Below are 17,571 nucleotides of genomic sequence, written 5' to 3' on the forward strand. Positions count from 1 at the left end.
AAAGGCTGTTCTGCCAGAGCTTGTTCCCCCTTTAAAATTATCCTATATTTGTGATTAAGAAGTGTAATTCACCTTGCCACTTGATCTCCATTACCCCAGGACAATAATGTCAATCTCTATAACCACGTGCAGTATGACTATTGATAGTAATGTAGTTTTAGCGTCTCCTCGAAACCTCCATGATATGCTGATCACAATTTCTCAAAGTAATTTACACCACCAAAGTACTGTTACATCAAAATTTTAAAAAGCAGGATATCAATTTAGATCAAAATGTGTTTTGAAAACAGTGGAGAAAGCTCTCTGACAACGTTGAAATATCTTGTTTTGACACTTGCAGCATGAAAATTAGGAGCAAGAGCTTGCTAAGCAGGAAGAGTGCTAAATGACTCTGCACAGCTCCAGAAGCTTTATTTTGATCATTTCAAAGCTCTGTTTACAGCAGCTATTATTTACACCAGATTTCTGCAGCGGGGAAGTTAACTCACAGGAAATTAAAGCATTTTGATACGGACACTGAAAAACCATAATCTCAACCAGATGACACTAATCACCCATGCATGCCTTCAAAAGATTTTGCAAGAAAACAGCAAATTGTTAGTTACGATCAATCATTTTCTTATTCAGATTTTTTGACAGAGTAGAATGAACTCCAACTTACAGGCAGTCATCTTTAAGTCACAGGAATTAAGGTTCACCTTCCAGTTGGTACACTCTTATAGTGGACTCCAGTGAATCACAGAATAGCCTGGGTTGAAAAGGACCACGATTATCATCCATTTTCATCCCCCCTGCTATGTGCAGGGTCGCCAACCACCAGACCAGGCTGCCCAGAGCCACATCCAGCCTAGCATTGAGTGCCTCCAGGGATGGGACATCCACAGCCTCCTCAGACAACCTGATCCAGTGCTTCACCACCCTCCATACAAAAAATTTGCTCTTAATAATAGTGAGCAATGTCTTGTTAGATTTAGGGTGCCTGCTTACGTTCAGCAAAACACTTCAAGTCAGTTGAAATTCTGCCATTGCTGTCCTCATCTCTAGCTTCTCCTAAAAACATAGGGTTTTGTTTGTTGTTTGGCTGAAGTTTTTGTTTTTAGCATTATTTATTTATTCAAACAACAAGGAGAAAAGGTAAAGCCATGAAATAAAAATTCAGGAAGGAAGGCATTTTCATCAAGGCACAGAATAGTTCTGTGCCTGGGTTGCTCACATACAGAAATGCCAACCAATAGTTCAGAGTGGATTTTTAATTCAGGGTATGTCTTAAGGAATAAATTACAGACTGAAACAACTAATAGCATGCAAGTAAAGTAGATAATGAAATAATGGATGAGAGAAGAAAAAACAGTTCTCCTGTGTGTATGGGTTAGATTGGTCTGCTTTGTTTTAGTCATTTTAGTTTCTCTTGAGCTGTTTCTAGCTAAATTCTTACTTCTATAGCCCTCCACCAATTGAGAATGGGTTGTACACTGTATGTCATGTGGGAAGTAAGACTTAAGGTCAGGCTTATGTTGTACACATAAATACGATCAAATACATTACACTATCAGATTAACTTTTAATTAGTTACAGGATCTACCAAGGAACCATTGCTCCTGGGGATAAAACTGTTCAAATTGGAGTTCACAATAAACAAATGATATCAAGGCTATGGTTCAGTGTGTTGACAAGATAGTCATTATTTGCAAATGAGAAAAGACAGAAGAACAAATAAATATTTTCTATTAAGGTCTGAAAGAACTACTCAAAGATTCTGATGCTGATATTATGTCTGTGCAGCTGAAATATTTGTTTACAACTGAATTTTTGATGTCATAAGAGTTGCATACAATCATTTTCAAGAGACATAAAAGTATCTGAGAGAATTATGTGTGCTACAGAAAGGTTTATTAATAAAAAAATAAAATAGAGATCTTGTCAAAGGTAGTTTCAAATGAAAACTGATTTAATGATTGAGCCAAACTGAATGCTTTAGGAATGCCTGGGACTTCTCATTCCTACAGATCAACAGAAAAGAGACACAGCTCTTTGAGACTGCAATTAACTTGACGAGCAATATAACTGCCAAGTTTTCATTGCCTTTGCATGCTAAGCTGTCAGCCAATTGCTGCCTTGAAGCTGGTGAAGGACACAGACTCCATTTTAGTCAAGACTGACTACACATCCATGGCCAAATTTATACTGTTTGCTGTTCACAAAACTAACTTTCTGCATAAGAAGCCTAACTGACCAGAGGAGAGTCATGCTCTAGAAAATACCTTAGCCTAAATTCCCTTTTTAGTTATTCATTTTGGGTTGTGCATTATGTTTGAATTAACTAATATTATGTCAGTTGTTTCTGAACCAGCTGAAGAAACTCTTGTCACACTAGCAACTCTGGTTGGAAGGAGACTCAAGTATCTTCTATGCCAAATCAGGAGATGTCTACATACTTACACAACCACTGAAAGGAAATAACTTAATATTTCCTGATAGGTAGCTGGATTTTCTTGTTATTTACAATCCGGCTTATATAGAATACAGGTATGGTTTACACTCTTAAAGGGCATTGGAAGAAGTAGACAATATCATTCCATAGACAGAGTCATTCATTAGTCCTAAATTAAACTAAAAATTGTCTGTATGCTGTTATTTGTGATGCTAAAGAAGAACTGAGATTTCTCCAGGGAGCTGGCAGAGGTAACACACATATATGGCCTGAGGGTGAAATCCATTCAAAGATGCATCCATCAAGATTTAGGCATCTACAAACGTATTTCTCCATGAAGTCTCTGAAATTCACAACTTATTCTGTATTGTGGGATCTATTTGTTCTCATTCTGTGCAGCACAGAAGTCAAAAGACTTTTTTTAATCAAGTCCAATAAACACTTTTCCACCAATTGTGTTTTTTTTTCTTTTGATGCCACTAAAAATATAAATAATACTTACCCACTTCTGTCAGATTAAGTTTAAGAAGCAGCAAGGGAGGGATTTGTTTTTGCATTGACATGACAGAACACCCAACACAAAAACACTTTATGTCAAGTGCCTATCAATTCTCTGCATTTCAAGAGGGATGCAAATACATCTGCATCTTTTTTGGAGTATATTCACTTTCACTGACATATCAGTAATAGTGAACAGATAATTTCATTGTACCATTGTGATTGAAAGTGACATGAAACGTATGAAGAAGTAAATGTAAGTTAATATTCGGTATGTACACATTACTGAAAAGTTTGGATATACGACAAGAGAAAAGCATAAAGTAGCTAGTAATAACAGTATTAACATGCTGATAACTAGTAATATCAGCACCTGAACCATTTAAATACTCCATTCTTAACTTAAAATAGGAAAGGATACGTAATTGTTGCATTTCAGAGTCCCAGAACAACTATAGAAATTGCCCGTGAAAACATACTGTGATTTCCCAGGAGTAAATGTACAAGAGCAAATAAGATCAACTCAGTTATTCCACGATAAGCTGATCAAAGGTGTAAGATAAGATAGAATTATCATTAAAGATAAATAATCTTTATTCACTACTACAAAGAGTTCATCAGTCCTCAGCACAATGCAGATAGTCTGTTAACAATGATAAAATCATGTTTCGGACAGCAAAGACTGGAAATCACGTTGTTCTTGTAATAATTTTCTCAGTCTTATCAAACCAGAAAATCTAGGTATCAAACACACACTTCTACTGCCCGCAAAAGAAATAATCAAGATGTCCATATCAGTGACAACATTACAGAAGAGAATCTTGAAAGCTAATAGCCATATAACAACAACAACAACCACCACAAAAAACAAACAAACAAGGCAGGAAGAAAGAAACAGCAGTTTGTGGAGCAAAGCTGAATCAATTACTCTAACACCAACAAGCTGCAAAGCTAAAGCAGAGAAGGAGAAGGTCCACCAGGAGAGTGGTGAAACACTGAAAGATGTGATGGTACCTACAGTCACGGGTCTAGACTAAGCCAGACAAAGCCATGGGGCTTTTGATCATAGAATCCTTAGAGTTGGAAGGGACCTTTAAAGGTCATCTAGTCCAACTGCCTGCAATAAACAGGGGCATGCACTGTCAGGTCACTTCAGATCTTCCTCTTTTCCAGACTGAGCAGCCCCAGCACTCTTAGCCTGTCCTTGTAAGAGAGATGTTCCATCCCTTGGATCATTTTTGAGCCCCTCCTCAGGATGTGCTCCTACAGCTCCATATCTCTTCTGTACCGAGGACAAATGCCCTCAGTACAGGAAAAATGTCAGATGTCTCTCCTGTACTGAGGATCCACTGTTAAATTTACTGCACTTGATCTAGTCTTACTTGGAGCAGGTTGTTGAACTAGAGACTTCCAGAGATCTTGTTCAGCCAACAATTACATGATTCAAAAAGACAGAGAGATGTACAAGAGAAATGCGAACAATTTGAAAACATTAACCCATAAAATACAACTGAATGTTGTATGATGTCAAACTGAAGGCTTCCCTTTTGTCTAGAAAATGGGCCTCTCTAGAACTGAACACAAGTTTGTGTAACATTTCAGAGATGCAATTGGAGAAGTGATAAGAATTCTTCCATCTTTTTGTAAAAAACTCTAAAACAGGATTACAGATATGGAAAATAATCACTCTGACTTTTAGCTTTGACTTGAATTTATTTCTGTGGTTACTTATCTCTTAAAATAAAAAAAATAACGAGCAGAGGGAAGTAAAAATTGCATGAGGTTATGCTTTGTCCCCTCACAAAGATTCATGTAATAACTCCACTGTAAGAACAACATCCTCTGGACTTCTTGAAGTTTTCCTGATACCTTCCCAATGCACTATAGAAAAACCACTACCATCTAACAATAGGAAGAGACAGATTCACATAATAAAGGTTTGTTTATTACAGTAAAAATCCTTTAGTTTTCTTACTACTCACATTTTATTTCTCCTTTTTTCCCCACACTTGATATGTGGCAGTAGAATGATAGAATAGGACTCAAGTGAATTCACACAGAGAAGAAACAATCCGCATGGAAAGCAAGCAGCTTCAGCTAACAGCATAGACTGAAAATTGTTTCTATACCCTTTACCGTGAATTCTTTTCAATAATTTCACAACTCAAGGTCAACTCCTAAAATGACTTTGCAGGCCTATAGACAGACTACATACTACATACTTACACTGTATGTTATTTGCAGCAGATAACCTCTCTCATTTGTCTCATTTTGTCCCTGCTGAAGCAGACATTTCAAAGAAGTTCATTTGGTGGATTTTAAGTCATGTACATATCCTGTGCCAACTGAGTCACATGAACATAAAATCCTTCTAATATTTACCTCCTAAAATTTATTCTTTTGCTCACTTAAGACACATGTCTGTCTGGTTAATGAAGTGCTGCCAAATAATCTGCAGTGTTGCAAAATGGGCATAAAGAGGTGGACAAGATAATTACACCATTTATCAAATGGCTTTTCAATCAAAGTCAAGGAGTCTTAATAAACCTTAAGCATAATGAAAATAAAACCTTGGTGTGCATGAGAAGCATTCTTAGGCTCCATTTGCTACTAGGAAGAAAATGCAAGCATACCACTTAAATGAGCTGAATGGTTTGTATTTACATAATTATATATATGAAAACATTTATTCATGTAAGTATCTATTTCTGGTCTCCCAGATAACTTTGCCACCAAGTCATAAGGGTAGGAGTATATTCAACAGAGTAAATTAGCATCATGTTCAGAAATTGCAGATCTTCTTGACACCTTCACACTGAGTTTCATATCTCAGAATTTCTATTTCTTCTAACTCATATTTGCGAAAATTTGTGACCAAATCACTGGAGCTGGTGTTATACACAGACCTAGTCTGAACAAGCACTGTGCACAAACAGTATATTGAGGGGAAAAATAATATTAAAAAGAACGTTACTGTAATCCACTGAAGTCCTAATATCATAAAAGCATAATTTCTAGATGTAATCCATGTATAAAACCCAAATAAGAAAGAATAAGGAAGTAGTTATTTGGACAACAATCTTCTGTCAATTTTTCTCTCTCCCTGCTTGCCACCACTCCCTTTTTTGTTTTTTGCTTTTTTGTTTTTTTTTTTGACTGTCATCACTGAACTAGCATAACTTTCCCAAAGGGCTGCAGCTGAGCTTGCTAACAAGCTACATCCACTACAATCATAGAATCACCAAGGAAAAGGTCTCTGTGTTAATCTAGTCCAACCATCCATTTACAAGCAATATCTCCCAATTTTTAGTATCCCCACAAAAGGGCAGACAAGTAAGGACCTGCCAGGCTTGCACCAGTATACCATGGGGTTGTTGGTTCACCTGTGCTAGTCAAATCACAGTGATGGGCAACAGAGTATTAGGAAAGGAACAATTTTAGGGGGAGATAGTCAGAAACTGGATTTTGAAGCATGGAGATCTCTATCGTCTCTGCTATGCAGCTATAAAATACCCATTGCTCATTGTAAATTCTACTAAATAGAAGTTCTACTCTTCCCAAAAGTTCTCTTTGGCAGACCTAGAAGTCTTCTTAGACTGTAAGTATTCCGAGTACAAATTGATACCATTTTTTGTATTCCAGCAAAGTGTTCTGATATATCTATGGCACTGTATAAAATGAAAGTTACAATGCAAGACAAGTGTAGTATTGAGACTGAAGACCTGATTTTCCCTAAGTTTAGGGAAAACTCAAATAAGAAAACTTTTAGAATAGGATGGTAAATACATAAAAACAGGATATCTGGGTTGCTATAGTACCTAATAAGATACATAAACTGAATCCATCATAACCATATTACAGTGTGAAAAGCACCTGGAAGGTTCATTTCTATAATACTTGCCTGAGGATGAGTAATTAACAATGTATTCCATTTTGGAACTTGCATTGGACAACCATTTTGTTATAGAATAGCCATGACTCATGCAAACAATTCTTCAGGGAGTCAAAAGCAGATTAGTGATGCAAGTACATTTATCTTTGAAGTTGCATTCTGAATAGAATGGTTGGGGATTGTTAAATTATGAATAGATTATAAAAATCTGCCACTTGATAATAATTCAGTTAGAAACAACAGTCTGAAATTCTATTGTGCTCTACATGGACAAATGTTATAGAGCTTATATCCCATAATGCAGGTGCAATTGCAGATCTGTAGTATCTGAAGTGGGGAGCAGTGCATCGTTCATAAAAATCAAAGGAGCAGAACTGGAAAAAGTCTTAAGAAGTCATTTACTTGTTAACTGCATCATAGTTGCACCCAAGGGAGAATGAAGTAGATTCAGGTCATTACTGAAAGCTGCTTTTCTATCTTCCACCATATTCCACTTCTTCCCTCCCAACACAATTTATTCCTTGCCTTCATAAGCATTATCATTCTTAATTCTTAATGTCCACTATCAATACTCCCAGGAAATTCCTAAGCAAAGTTAAATATCTTTTTGTCCTGACTACTGTGGACAGTGGGAATGGATAGTACTCCTTTTCTTCTAGGTAGTTATTAGAAATTATTACATAGCAAGACTAAATACTTCAGCAAGGAAATCATAACACTGCCATAACAGTAATAATGTTGATGAGGAAAAACTATGATAAGGTCACAGCCTTCTGACTTAGAGAGGCTGCATTCATTTCAGATTTATGAAGTATCTGGAAGTCATCACTTGATGATACTGATGTCATTACCTTATTAGTTTGGAAACAATAAACCCAGGGAAGAAAAGTCAGTAACCAATCTTTTGATAGTCTGAAAAAAAAAAAAAACAAAAAAAACCCCACCCTACTGTGCTTTCTGGATTGATATCAAGTAACAGCAAACCTGTAAATCTCTCTTCTTGGTCTCTCCCCTGTAAAAATTTAAGTTCTGATTTCCTTAATTGCATTATCCTGAGAAAATAAGTCAATGACAAAAGGCATTCAAACATTTTGTTTTCCAGAATTGCACAGAGGACAAAGAAGAGTAGGGAGATGACAATAGGAATTGTAGACAGATGCCTTTCAGTCAGGCAGTGAAGGTAGAGTATAACCAGCCTTTGACACATAAATTGGATTGGCCCCAGGAGTTGGACTCAGAGATCCTTCTGGATCCCTTCCAACTCTGGATATTCTATGGCTCTATGATTCTTTGACATAATGAGAAAATTCAGTTATGGGGGTGGAGAGGAATGGCACCAGAAGATGATTCATATCCATAGACACTGGGGCCAATTTGGAGCAATCATCAGGGAAAAACAAAATCACAAAGAGAGGTGAGATTGGACTGAAATGCAATGAAACCCTCTGCGCTATCTGCCCTGAAAGGTTGGCTTTGAAAACACCTGCTACCAGAGAAATCAGAGGAAGATACAATACCTTCTGAAATGGTAGCTGGAGTATGGAAACCAATGAAAAACATCTGCAGGGTGGCTAAATCAGCATAATTAACTACTCCCTATATTTTTCTTACAAAAGCAACTTTATTGTGAGTTGTATAGAAGTAACACAGTAGGAAATTATCTCCACAGTTAAAAGGAACTCACTGCTGTGACAATTGATATACATTAGAAACTTTCCAATATAACCACTGTGTCAGAATTGAAAATATCCAATTCTGTATCATCCTTGTATGAACCATTACAGATCTTTTAATAGCATAGTGATATACTTTTGGAGGTCACAGTCAGAAGCAAGCATGAATTCAGTTATTACTATTTACTACATGCTGACTTCATAGTGTGGATTGGTTACACAAAAGACAAAGGTGATCTTTGCTCAAAGATGATCTTTCTTCTATGAGGCTCAGAAGCTAGACGTGTTAGCAGGTAGTGAAATATCAGCATTCAGAGAGTTAATATTATGAACTCGGCCCATCCCTCTAATAATTTCAACTACTGTCTTTGTTTCTCTGCATACCAATCTTGTTTTCCTTTCTTATTCTGAGATGAAAAGAATAAATGCTACAGAAGGGCTCAGTTCTCAAGAGAGGTCATGCTGCTCTATGCCCCTTAATCATTGCTGAGGCATTTTTCCTAGGCATTTTATGTATCCTGTGCCACTCGTGTTCCTACCATACTTTAATATCACTTTCATACCTAAAATATCATTTATATAAATAGTAATAGGAAATAGAGTACAGAGAGGTATTAAGGCACAATGGGAAGAAAATGTTAATTACTGACATTGAGCCATAGAGTTGAACACACAAGCTCATTCATCACACTGAGCACATCTCCCCGAAAAGGTCTGCACTGACCTGATGTTGAGCAATGTCTATTGGGGGAGCTATGCACCAAATTCCCTCTTACCTTTCTGTCCTGTAGACATTTAATACAGATGTACACCCTTTGAAAGAAGACTACAGCAGGAACTGGTTCTATGAACCATCGTGTGCTGCTCCACAAAGTCTGTGATAAATTTTCTTACAGTAGGACATACCAATTTATATTCTTGTTCCAGGAAGCCATAGTTGTGAGATGAACAGTAATGAGACAGAATACATCCAGAGTATTTATTTACTTCTGGGTGTATTTATTCAGCCATTAGAACACAAAATCTGATTCTTTAGCCAGGTCTGAACACATAAGCATCCTTTTACACAACTGGGACCTTGATTGAGGGACTCAAAATATACACACAAATACTCATTTTCCTTTCACTTCAGAAGTGGAAAAAACAAACAACAACAAAACAAAACACATCGCAAATACATCCAAAGCTTCTTCTTGCGATGTGTTTTGTTGTTGTTGTTTTGTTATATACCATTTCACTCTAGTATTACTGTACTATATTTTTTCAGATTAATGACTGGAAAGAGGAGCCTGGAATTATGGGTCTTTTGGATCCCCCCCTCCATCTCAAGTATATGAAATAAAAGAAAACATTGCCATTACTCTTCTCCTGCAACATAAATGGGATAAGGCAATTCCTTCTGTGTTCTGCTATGTATCCCTGCTTAAATAATTGATCATTAGCTGGATTTTTTTCCCCTCAATCTATCAAATATGTGAAAAGATCTCCTCTTAGGAATCAGCACCTATTATATGAAGGTCCTGTTTTGATAACCCTTTACTTTCTGTTAGATTGCCATTTTGCAATAGTTAATTACAACTACAGCAGACCAAGAATAAAGAAAAGTTCACAGAATCATGATGGACATGATCCAGCGAAGTCAGACAAAGTACTGCAGTGTATAAATAGTACTGTAATTTGTGGGGTAGAGAATATAACTTTTCCATGCTCCTCAGCCTGCAACTTGTGAATCCAGGGAACAGTAAAAGGAAACAAAAACAGTGTGAATAAAAACGTTCCTTGAAGAAATGTGTATAGCATTATGTTTGTTCAGATGTGAGAAAGCTGAGGCAGAGGTGGTATATCTCTGTTCAAGCAAAAACACCATCTAAGTACACTACAGAAAAGTTGTGAAGAAAATAATACATTTAAATAGTTTTCTGATAGTTGGGAATTTAGTAAAGATAGGCTCTGTATGCATTGCCTTGCAAGATTGTGAATCAGGCATCATTAATCTTCCCTTTCAAAAGAAATAGGAATGAGATTATAAAATTATTCTCAAAAACAGTAGCTTGCTTGGCTAGTTTTTGGGTCACTTTATAATTCTTTATACATACTCTGGGCTTTTTGACAGGTGGGTCCTGCAGGCTGAACTTTGGAATTTCACACGAAGAAGCAAAAGGGATTCTTTTGGCTGACACCTTCTTCCCAATTGTTTCAATCTGAAAGCCAATGACTTGTAGCTCATTATGAAGATCATCAAGAACTCTCCGGCCATCAAATATAAATGCAGGCTTCAGCATCTTCTTGTGAATACGCTCATAATCCAACTCCTTAAACATATCCCATTCAGTGCAAATTACAAGGGCATGAGCTCCATCACAGGCTTCATATGGATCTTGACTTATAGTGACCAACCGAGACACTTGGTTGTCTTCTGAGACACCTGGATGTGAGAGATCCAAGATGATTTGTTCCTTCGGTACTTTAGGGTCATAGATATGGAGTCTTGCTCCTTCATCCATTAAATACTTGCTAATGTAGATGCTGGATGACTCTCTTGTGTCCCCAGTATCTTTTTTGAATGCAAATCCTAAGATAGCAATCTTCTTATCAGTGACAGTATTGAACAGGCTGTCAATAATACGGGAAGCAAACCTCCGCCTCTGATAGTCGTTCATGTCTATTACCTGTTGCCAGTAACGGGCTACTTCAGGTAAGTTCAGTGCCTCACAAAGGTACACTAAGTTCAAGACATCTTTCTGAAAACAGCTGCCTCCAAACCCAACACTGGCTTTCAGAAACTTGTTTCCAATTCTTTGGTCAGTTCCAATAGCTCTTGCTACTTCTTCAACATCTGCTCCTGTAGCTTCGCACAGAGCACTGATGGAGTTAATGCTGCTGATTCTTTGGGCAAGGAAAGCATTAGCTGCCAGTTTAGAGAGTTCTGAGGACCAGGTATTGGTTGTGAGGATTTTTTCTTTAGGCACCCAGTGTTCATAAACAGCACAAAGAGCACGAACAGCTTTCTGTCCCTCTGGAGAATCATCGCCACCAATGAGCACCCTGTCTGGGTTTTTCAAGTCCTTGATTGCTGTTCCTTCTGCAAGGAACTCTGGGTTCGACAGCACCTGCAAATCCAAGTTAGGCTTCGTATTAGCATCAAATATTCGACGAATGCTCTCTGCAGCACGTACTGGAACTGTGCTTTTCTCAGTGACAATTTTATAGCCGTTTGAGTTTTGTACAATTCATCTAGCACAAGCTTCAATGTATTTCAAATCAGCTGCTCGCCCTTTCCCCATCCCGTAAGTCTTCGTGGGAGTGTTCACAGAAATAAATACGAGATCAGCTTCTCTGATGGCATCATCAATACTGGTGGAAAAGAAGAGATTTCTTCCTCTACAGGACTCCACCACTTCTTTTAACCCTGGCTCATAGATGGGGAGCGTGTCTGAATTCCAGGCATTGATTCTAGCCTCGTTGACATCCACAACAGTGACTTGGATTTTAGGGCACATCTGTGCAATAACACTGCAAGTTGGCCCGCCGACATAGCCAGCACCAATACAGCAGATCTTCTTAATCTCAAACATGATTGCTCACCCGCGGGTCCCAGCCGAACGCCGAGGCGGTGATGCTCGAGGAGCTCAAGCCGACGCTCCGCTATGCGCGGGGCAGCTATTTAAAGGGCCGCCGCGGGGCTGAGGCGGCCGCTTCATCCCGGGAAGCCGAGCGAGGCCCGGCCCCGGCCCCGGCTCCTCCCCGTGCAGCCGCCAGCCTCCCAGGAAGGGAGTAAACTCTTCGAAAGGGCTGATAATAGCAGGACACGGGGAAATGGTTTTAAGTTGAAGGAGGGAAGATTTAGGTTGGATGTTAGGGGAAAGTTCTTTACTAGAAGAGTGGTTAGGTCCTGGAACAGGCTGCCCAGTGAGGTTGTGGATGCCCCGTCCTTGGAGGTGTTCAAGGCCAGGTTGGACGGGGCCCTGGGCAACCTGATCTAGTAAAGGTGTATGTTTGGTGGCCCTGCTGGGCAGGGGGGTTGGAGCTACATGATCCTTGAGGTCCCTTCCAACCCGCCTCATTCTGTGATTCTGTGATTCTGTGATACATTCATTTTCTCTAACTGAATGAATACATTTCCTGACAATCTAAATATATTACTTTCTATGCACATACATGCTAAAATCACTTAAAAAAATATATGGGATACTAGCTGGATGAATGCACCCCAGCTTACTTCTGCTCATGCAGCTCATCCATGGGTACGAAGAAGGGTGGGTATATAACAAAATTCCACAAGTCATTTCTCCCCTCTGTTACCACTGGAGACATTTCTTACAAAATGAATAGTACAGTCAGCTCTTAAGTAACAAAGGAGAAAGGATTTCTCCCCCTCACCAGCAGCTGTGACTATTAAGGGAGTCTAAGCAGATACTGCTAAGTCAAGCCCTGAAGCTGCAGCATATGCTATTCAGCTGTTAACCAGATCTCTTCCCATTCAGCCAGTTCTGCTGGCAGACCTCAGAAATCTGCCACCCCAAAGCCTGCTGTCTAATTTACCAAATTTATCTGAAGGATGAAACAACTGAGAAGACACCTGTCAGCTTGAGGCAGTCTAGGTAGGAAGCAGGCTGTCCTTGGAGAGCCTATGAATGACTGTGGAGCTAAACTTGGAAAGGTGAATTCTTCTGGTGTGACAAGTAGTCACATGCGAGGTATGTCCTGTTGGCTTATAACCAAGATGACAACAAAATGTAGTGAGAGTGTTGCAATAGAGATGTTCTGAGTCAGCTGTCAGAAAATTCAACCATGTCAGCTGGATTAGGGCCAGCTGCTCCAAAGGCAAAGCACTGGTTGCCATTCTGTCCATGGAAGAAAACTGTAGTCCAGCTCTTCTTTGTCTCAAGATCAGCACAATTTAGGTTGTGACAGAGAGAGAAGATGGCAGGAAGAGACCTGTTGCCTTTTAGCAACTGATGGATGGTCCTAACTGAAAGTCGACCCCATTGTTGCCATGATGAGTTGTAGTCCTCCCCTTGCCTTAGCTAAGTCTCATTTGCTCTGATGCTCACACAGTAGTAAATAGAGCACTGTGTAGTTTGGCACACTTTCATCTTCATCAGAAGCCACAGAGATGCTTAGCAAGTGGGGAAAAAAAAAAAAAGTATAAACCAGAAAATTTGTCCCACTGCTTTTGAGACCTTCAACACCTTAATGTGAGCACAACACAGCCAAAAATAACTCCATATCATGAAACACTGCGCAACTATACATCATGACCTTGTGATAATACTCCTAAATAGTACTGGCATGTTGGCAGTGCATATTTGTGACAGCTGCTAAGGTCCCCTTCAAGGAGTGATGATCCAACAATTCCCTAATGTCTTTGTTGACAACTATCAGTACATCAGTGCTGCCAGATACATGCTCCACACAGTGCAGTCCCACATTTCTTTATGCAAGTACACATTAAAATGAGACATAGTGTACTGTCAGCCTGTTACACTTTTAAGCATCTTTGTTTCTTCTCAGAGGCTAAGTTAAAATGCCTTCTGTTTTGCTTTTACACAATGCAGTTCTGCTCTCCACCTCATGCACCTGGCTGGCTAGACTAAGCAAATTCTGAGTATGCTCTGATCAGATTTTTTCATCCTTAGAGATTCCTGCTCTACAACTTTTGTGCTTTCTCAGCACCTCACTCACTTCCTTTTATTTACTTTAAATGAAGTCTGTACAGTGTGATCTAGTCAGGCCTGGGTACTGGCATTAGTTCACAGACAGCTTGTGAAAAAATTGGCTCTAAGAAGCCCTTGCAACTTATGGTATGCGTTGTATACGATGCTTTTGTTTTTCTTCAGCTTTCTGGGGAAAGCATTCTGTCCCTTCTAAATTACAGTTGGTTTCTTAAAAGAAAAGAAAACAATTTCCCAAGCTCTCATTGTACTGTTTAGCACTCTCCTCCTGTTCAAGTAAAAAAGATTGATATTTTTTGTGTATCCTTTCAGGCAAAAAAGTAATTACTTCAACTAGGATGACAAATATCTCTCTCCAGTTACTAAATTTCATTAAAAACATTGGAATTTAGATTTGTAGACTCTTCATTTACTCTTTTATTATATTCAGCTCACATTCACCTTCAGTTCTAAAAGTTAAGAGGGGGACAGTTACAGTCAACACAGGGGGGTCTCTTTCTCAGAAGACATGTCCAATCTAAGTACACAGTTTCTGTCCCATGAACAGAGGTGATGAAAGAAAAGGTGAGGAGGCAACCAAGAAACAGGAAGAAAGGAGAGCATAGCCAGAATACAAAAATTGAGTTTCCCTACACTTCCCTTGATCAAATGAGACTTTCCCCCATTTCTTACAGACATGCTATAACTGAGATGTAGTACCACCTATTCATTGCTCACTAAGAATGCAGAGCACATGTCCCTCAGAAAGCCCACACACATGTGGAGATCAAACCTCTTCCCTTATTATACAGTAGTATGCCTGTAGATCATTGTGTAAGACGCAAAATGACTCAGGTTTTATTTTGTTCCTTTAGCATCATTGATTTTAGATCCTTTCCTGAAATGCGAACAGGTATTCTTTCACCGCTAAGGCAACCATTAACTTGAAATTTCAATATTATATTGTGTTCCATGTTCATCTAATTGGCTTCATCTTGTTTAGCTGTCTCCTCTCCACTTCTAACACTGTCTGTTTCTAACACTGGAGAAGTCTTCCATAAAGCCAAATTGCTCACCTCACAGTATATCTAGTCATTTTTAACTCTTATCTGGGACACCTTAATTATGATGGCTTAAAAGAACATAACTAGTGTTCAGTGTGGTTAGATGATATCGCCATTGCTTTAACTATGATCAATGCAGACACTATGAGACACAGTACTGGCTCTCTGCCTCACCTTCCTTTGTGTCGACAAACAACAGTTATAATACTGTAGTGCATAAAATGCTATACCACAGTACCATACTACAATGACCAGACAGTAAATTGAAGCAAATTCAAAGCAGACCATCCCCATTCTCTTTCACTATAACACATATTTATTGACAGCTTAACTCAGTTCAACAAAGTATTAGAGAATCCAAGAGCTACACAACATTTTGTTTTTCTTTCATCCCCTCACAATTCATTAGCTACAAAAAAATATCTTCTTTACACAGAACTGTAGATACAAATCCCCACAGCTCTTTACAATTTAAGTAAAATAACTAATAAACTGAGAAATCAATTCATCCACACAATAATATTCTCTGAGAAACTGAAAGAAACTGCTCAGCATCCAGTATTAGGATCATAGTAAAGAGAAAGGTTTAAATTTGGGTCTTCCCTCTTGCAGATATTCTATCCAAGGCATTGACATTTGAGTCATAGGACATTCCCTTACTGCGTTAGAAGGGCTACTCATTTCCACTATGGAAATATCATTATATATAATTTGTTTCATTTTGGACACAGAGGAGTTTCAGGGGGATAACTCAACTCCCTAGCAGAAGAGGCAAAAATTAATTAACTTTAATTATCGTGGTCCAGATACAGTGGGGATTGATGTGATAAAGCCTTATTAGTTTTCATACATATCCTTACTGAACAGCCATAGAAAGCCGAATACACAAATTTATATAACTTCCTCCCAGAGCTTTAGTTTGGATCTTATTTCACTCACCACCTGCAGTACACTGTGATGCTCAGGTACCTGGAAAGAGAATTATTGCTCTAAACTACTTGTCCAGATCTAGTCTTCTATATCTTCAATTGTAGAGTGTCAGACTTAACATACTGGTACTATCAAGCACCTTCAACAGATGAATGATCTTTTCTCAGGAAAACTGCCTAAAACAAATAAGCAGCAATTCTTACTGCAGTCCTTCTTACCTGTCCCTTCACATGCAATTTCCAAGCTATCCACATCTTTATAATTTTACTGTCCAATTGCTGGTCCTTGGAAACAGTAAAATTACTTCTAACAACTTCTTTCCAATACCAGGTAAAGCATTTTTAGGACCATCAACTATCTCATATAGAAAAAAAGCAAACCTACCCAACTGGTAACAGAGTCTCAGGCTACAGAACACTCCTACTCAGGCAGCAGCCTTCATCCAGGAACCAATCTCTCTTCAGAGGCTAGCCCTTAAATGAGCCCAGGGAGTTACGTGGGAAGCACAGGTGAATTCCTTACACCTGCACTTCCTGGCCCAGCCATCTCCCTTCACCAAGTGCTCAACCATCAGTTCAGGCCATGACATAACAGTTCTGTTACACCAGTATAGCAATGCCTGGAGGTTTTCCTCTATTATGGGGTATTTATCTCCAATGAATCTCACAGCATTGTCCTGATCACTCTGAACCACATAGGCACTGATTAGCCACAGTTCCTGTATTTTGGGGGAAAAATGACAACCAAAAAAATGGCAAGTAACATCCAAAATTAAGTCTTAGTTATTCACTGTAAAATTCACTGTCAGACTTCAGAAATTTGAAGTCTTCATAGAAAAATGTGCATGGTACAATTACATTATAAAACCATTCATTTTGCAACATTATTAATAAGTTCTGGGATTTTGAAAAATGGTTGTCATTAGCTACGTTCTATGGCAGTATTTGTCACTTACTGAACATTTTCTCTAGACCAAAAAAAAAAAAAAGAAGAAGCAGACGGCCTTTGTTGCTCATTCTTAGTAAGATGCAGTTATTTTCTGCAAGGAAATATGGGATGAAGAAATTCAAAATCTCCTCTCATGTGCCTTCAGTCTTATTGAGAAGAACTAATGCCTGTCATTAATTGCTAATTACTTTCTTCCACCTCTGGCTTCTCTACTCCAGGAGTAACTGCTCTTCAGAGGTGAGGTTAATGCACTGCACTGACAATTTCTTCTTTGTCAACACATTCTGTATTAAGTTCTACCAGCACACACTTTGGTGCCAGCCACCATAGTTATTGCTCCTTTCATTCCTCAAAAACCTGACTCTTCAGGAGAGAGGTCATCTAACCAAAGAAGAATGTCTTTGACAAAAAATCTTAGGGCTCCTTAACCTCTCTTCTGCTATTATAGCTGAATTTTTTCAGAGCCAAATGAGCCCCCTGA

At 38.6% G+C, this 17,571-nt stretch overlaps 1 protein-coding gene, 1 long non-coding RNA gene and 1 pseudogene across 3 annotated transcripts in view; all 3 read right to left on the minus strand.

The window, feature by feature from the left end:
- The window catches only part of LOC116653412 (uncharacterized), a 49,677-nt gene extending 47,851 nt beyond the window's left edge, over nucleotides 1–1,826 (minus strand). The window contains exon 1 of the long non-coding RNA XR_014945523.1: nucleotides 662–1,826. This is a non-coding gene — a long non-coding RNA (uncharacterized LOC116653412). The remainder of the gene's footprint in view (nucleotides 1–661) is intronic.
- Nucleotides 1,827–10,473: 8,647 nt separating this feature from the next.
- LOC146761150 (UDP-glucose 6-dehydrogenase pseudogene) lies at nucleotides 10,474–12,245 on the minus strand (annotated as a pseudogene). Its single transcript, XR_014946127.1, has one exon. The product of XR_014946127.1 is annotated as a UDP-glucose 6-dehydrogenase pseudogene (transcript).
- On the minus strand, nucleotides 11,160–12,069 carry LOC146761151 (UDP-glucose 6-dehydrogenase-like). Its single transcript, XM_085547747.1, has 3 exons — nucleotides 11,818–12,069; nucleotides 11,258–11,685; nucleotides 11,160–11,163 (listed from the first exon to the last, which is right to left on the minus strand). The coding sequence occupies exons 1-3, from the start codon at nucleotides 12,067–12,069 to the stop codon at nucleotides 11,160–11,162; spliced, it is 684 nt and encodes a 227-aa protein (XP_085403873.1).
- Nucleotides 12,246–17,571: the final 5,326 nt, after the last annotated feature.

Source organism: Coturnix japonica, chromosome 4 (genome assembly GCF_054131305.1).
Source record: "Coturnix japonica strain WE chromosome 4, WE-NBRP24, whole genome shotgun sequence".
In the NCBI taxonomy this organism is placed as follows: Eukaryota; Metazoa; Chordata; class Aves; order Galliformes; family Phasianidae; genus Coturnix; species Coturnix japonica.

Excerpts from the sequence above, each read along its gene's own strand:
- LOC146761151 (XM_085547747.1), bottom strand. The coding sequence starts at position 12,069 with ATGTTTGAGATTAAGAAGATCTGCTGTATTGGTGCTGGCTATGTCGGC. Across the intron at positions 11,686-11,817 it reads CCATCAGAGAAGCTGATCTC|AAAAGCACAGTTCCAGTACG; the intron begins GTATTTATTTCT and ends ATTGTCACTGAG.